Below are 4,621 nucleotides of genomic sequence, written 5' to 3'. Positions count from 1 at the left end.
CTAAGGGCAAAGGCAGCCAAAACCAGACTATAACTGCAGGTTCTCTCCAGTCAACTGGGATTCGCTCATGGGTGTGCAGGAAAGTGCAGAGCAGGAAACTGCTTCTGGGATCCCAGAAAGTACGGGGACCTCAGCGTTGCGGTTCATCCCCCCTCACAGGTCACACCAGGGCCCTGTGGATTGGTCATTTTGACCTCCCACTTAATTTTAACTATCTCCCTTTCCCTCGACGTGCTCAGCACAGCAAGACTCCGCTCCGACACACCCAGGTGATGGGACCTCTGACCCCCCAAGCCCTCCTTCTGGCCCCAGCTCAGACGTCACCACCCAAAGAAACGCTTCACTCTGTCCCATCCACCCGCTCTTAGTGGAGCCTCCATCCACCAAGCCCTTAGTATTTATCCAAATTTCCCGGTTACTGTCAGTCTCTCCCACTAGACTGCCGTCCTGGAGCGCAGAGAGCTGTCCCAGACCTCCCTGGACCAGGCGCCTATCATTGGGCCCGACACTCAATTGGCGCGCAAGAAAATTGTGAAGAAGTTGACATTTAGCGAAAAGGCCCCTGGGTCTCCTCCGCTTTAGCGTTTCCCTCCAACCCTCCGGCCTTTGGGATTTCTTGCAGAGAAGAGACCTTGAGGCCACGCCGCTGCGAACTTGGCCCAGAGTGGCTAGTCCAGGAGGAAGGCAGTGTAAGGAGAGTGAAGCCCAGAGCTGGTAGGTAGGAAGAGGGACGACTGAAAGGGCGGGGACAGGCGGGAGATGCAGGAGAGGAGCGAGAAAGCTGTCCCCCTCTGCCGTGCGTCGCGACCCGGGTGGGGTGCAGCGGCGGGGACCGCACCGGGCGCCGTGCCCCTCCCTGCGAACAGCCTGCACCCCCCACCCGACTCGGCCGCGGCTGGGGGCTGCGGAGCGGGTGGTAAATGCTGGGGGTGGGGGCGCCCGCGCCGAGGTGGAGGAGGGGGCGGGGGAGAGGCACGGCGTCTTCTTGCCCCTTCTTCAGCAAGAGAAGCGGCGGCGGCGGCGGAGTCCCTCAGCCTCGGTCATGTGATAGTCTCGAAGCGCGAGCTGCAGGGGTCTCGGCGTCTCCGGGACCATTACAAAACGCAGCCAGGAGAGCGCGTCGCTGCCACAGCCGCCTCCCCCTCTCCAGCTCCAGACCGGCCCGGGAGAGCGGCAGCCGCTGCGGCGCGGACAGCGGAGCCGCCACAGGCCAGGCCCGCGCCCTCCCGGCGTTCGCAGACGCCCCTTCCGCTCGCGCCCCGCGTCCAGAGCCCCCGCCCCTCGGCAGAGCCCGCAGGCGCCGCCGCCGCAGAAACCACTAAACTTTTTCCCCCCGGGCGACCGCCTACAGCTCTATCCCTGTCTCCGCTGCGAGCCGCCGGAGAAAAGGGAGACGGGGGCTGCTGGAGCCGAGCTTCCTTCTCCTTACCTCGCCTCTCCCCTCCAGGAACACGAGAACTCCAGAGCGGACTAAGGGGCTGGTCAAGGGGCAGCGCTCAGGGCGCTCTTAAGTCCCGCCGCCCCCGGCCTCCTGGACAACGAGCGCCAACTCGATTTAAAGGGCTAGAGTCCTGACTGCCCAGTCCTTCCTCCCAGCTCTCTGGGCCTGCGCTTCCCTCGGACCGAGAAAAAGCAAAGAGGAGGCCGGAAGGGAACAGGGCCCTCCCAACTCCTCCTCCGCCAGCTCCCACGCTCAGCCTCTGGCCACCCGCGGGAAGACGCCGAGAGGGTGGCGGTGAAGCAGGCGCGCCCCGCCCGCGACTGTGCGCACCAGTCGGCGACCGTCGGGGCCAGAAGTTGCGAGCGTCGGATTGCTAAATTGGGTCAAGAGGCCAAGCGCGGAGACCGCCGGCCGCTGAGAGAAGGCGGGAGAGAAACGGCGAGAGGGTCTGGGGGGGAAAGAGGGCGGGGTGGCGGATCCGGGAGGGCGGAGTGTGGGTTAGTGGAGACAACCAGGCCCCGGGAGCGGGGTGCGGAGCAACGCTGCGGTCCACTGTGAGCCAGAGGGCGGTGGAGGCGCCAGGGGCGATGCCGCGGCCGGGGAAGAGTTCGTACAGCGACCAAAAGCCGCCCTACTCTTACATCTCGCTGACCGCGATGGCCATCCAGCACTCGGCCGAGAAGATGCTGCCTCTCAGCGACATCTACAAGTTCATCATGGAGCGCTTCCCCTACTACCGCGAGCACACGCAGCGTTGGCAGAACAGCCTCCGGCACAACCTCTCCTTCAACGACTGCTTCATCAAGATCCCGCGGCGGCCCGACCAGCCCGGCAAGGGCAGCTTCTGGGCACTGCATCCCGACTGCGGCGACATGTTCGAGAACGGCAGCTTCCTGAGGCGCCGAAAGCGCTTCAAGGTGCTGCGCGCTGACCACACTCACCTGCACGCGGGAAGCGCCAAGGGCGCGCCAGGCGCTGGGCCCGGAGGGCACCTGCACCCGCACCACCACCATCACGCTGCCGCGCACCACCACCATCACCACCACCCGCCCCAGCCGCCGCCGCCCCAGCCGCCGCCGCCCCCGCCGCACATGGTGCATTATTTTCACCAGCAGCCGCCTCCGGCTCCGCAGCCGCCGCCGCACCTTGCGTCGCAGCCACCGCAGCAGCCGCCGCCGCCGCCGCCGCAGCCGTCTCACCCCGGCAAGATGCAGGAGGCGGCGGCCGTGGCGGCGGCGGCGGCGGCGGCGGCGGCGGCGGCCGTGGGCAGCGTGGGGCGCCTGTCACAGTTCCCGCCCTACGGGCTGGGCTCGGCCGCCGCCGCCGCCGCCGCCGCCGCTGCCGCCGCATCCACGTCGGGCTTCAAGCACCCGTTCGCCATCGAAAACATCATAGGCCGGGACTACAAGGGCGTGCTGCAGGCCGGCGGGCTGCCCTTGGCGTCCGTCATGCACCACCTGGGTTATCCCGTGCCGGGCCAGCTCGGCAACGTCGTCAGCTCCGTGTGGCCGCACGTCGGCGTCATGGATTCAGTGGCCGCGGCCACGGCCGCCGCGGCCGCCGCGGGGGTCCCCGTGGGCCCGGAGTATGGGGCCTTCGGGGTGCCGGTCAAGGCCCTGTGCCACTCGGCAAACCAGAGCCTGCCTGCGGTGCCCGTGCCCATCAAGCCGACTCCTGCGCTGCCACCGGTGGCCGCGCTGCCCCCAGCGCTCGCTGTCCCCGCGGCCGCACAGCAGCCGCCGGCACCGTCCGCCGTGTGCCCGGCGGCCGCCGCCTCGCCCGCCGTCTCTCTGATGGAGCCCACCGCCCCGAGTGCGGCCGAGAGCAAAGGCGGCTCTCTGCACTCGGTGCTGGTGCATTCTTAGGGTACCCAGCGGGCTGGGGGAGACGAACGCATGGAGACTCGCCTGGCCCTGGACCGCCGGAGAGGGCGAGGGCGCCCTGACCAGGTCGGGTAGAGCTGGCGAGCCCCAGCCTTTGCGGGAAAGGGAGGTATTTAAACAAACCCGAAAGTGGATTCTCCAGTGGTCTGAATAAATATAACACTTCTGGTGTCTGTGTTTATACATGTTGTACAATCAGAATAATGAAAGCCAATTTTCAGGTAAGAGTTTCTATTGTAATTAAAATTATAAATCCATAAGTTATGGGGGGAGGGAACGAACGAGTTTGGGGAAGCCTCATTCGCTGGCATATTGGAATTGGATTTCTGTTCTTACTCCCGGGAGCAGAAGATGGCAGGACTAAACCTCCCTGGGAGAAATCCAACAGAGAGTGACGATGAAACAGACCTCAGCCACCAAGTTTCTTCCCGCGGGTCTCAACCTCTCGTGAACAATGTCTCCTCTCGTGAACATTCTAGACAAGACTGATATTCACTAAGGAAATCTCGTTTTATTTAAGAAAGAAAAGAGGGAGCATTTGATACCGTTATTTTCCTGGTCGGTGAACTGGACAAGGACACGGTAGCGTGAATAAAGCCTCTTTGGGGACAGTGGGAACCTCACGAAAGATCTTGGGAAACAGTTAAGTTTCTTGGCTCTGACCCGAGGGTCGAGAAGGATAGAAGGAACGGCTAAAGCAATTAGTTTGCACAAAAGAGAATGACAGCAGCTTAAAGCGCAAAGCCCCAGATTCCAAAAGTAAGTTCGGGAAACATAACCAAAGAGAGACATTAAAGGAGACTTTCTACCTGCAATTCTTTTGTGAATCAATCGGATGAGACCGTTGAGGAGCCCCCAGACAATGTGAATTCCCATGATCCGTTACATTCGGGATTTTATTTTAAAATCACTTGCATCACGGGGTTTTGTTCCCCTAACTCAAGAATGCAAGAAAAACCTGCCACGTCACCCGACAATATTGCTCTTAACGTTTCCAGGAGCGTTTTGTGGCCGTTGCCTTCCAGCCTCCTCGGGACAGATGCGTGAGCGTGACCGGTCACCTTTGCGCGCCGCCTTCGATTTGGTATTCCGTGTGCTGTTTGGGCGCGTTCTTCTTTCAGGCGAACTCTTCAGTTTCAGATCCTGAATGGAAGAGAAACTTGCTTTGCCGCTGCTGCTCTTCCCAGTTTTTGAGACCCAGGAATAGCACTTTACTCGCAACAAACTTTTGGGAACGAATGGGGGGCGGGTAGGGAGAAGGCAGCTGTCCTTTGCCCCGAGTCACCTCTGGCTTTTG

At 62.3% G+C, this 4,621-nt stretch overlaps 1 protein-coding gene across 1 annotated transcript; it reads left to right on the top strand.

Moving 5' to 3' along the window:
* The first annotated feature begins 2,028 nt into the window (after window positions 1-2,028).
* On the top strand, window positions 2,029-3,306 carry FOXB2 (forkhead box B2). The gene has a single exon (XM_024126723.1). It carries the CDS (start codon window positions 2,029-2,031, stop codon window positions 3,304-3,306), a length of 1,278 nt encoding a protein of 425 aa, XP_023982491.1.
* The last annotated feature ends 1,315 nt before the right edge of the window (window positions 3,307-4,621 follow it).

This window comes from Physeter macrocephalus, chromosome 9 (assembly GCF_002837175.3).
Source record: "Physeter macrocephalus isolate SW-GA chromosome 9, ASM283717v5, whole genome shotgun sequence".
In the NCBI taxonomy this organism is placed as follows: domain Eukaryota; kingdom Metazoa; phylum Chordata; class Mammalia; order Artiodactyla; family Physeteridae; genus Physeter; species Physeter macrocephalus.
This window is presented reverse-complemented; position numbering and strand designations above follow the sequence as displayed.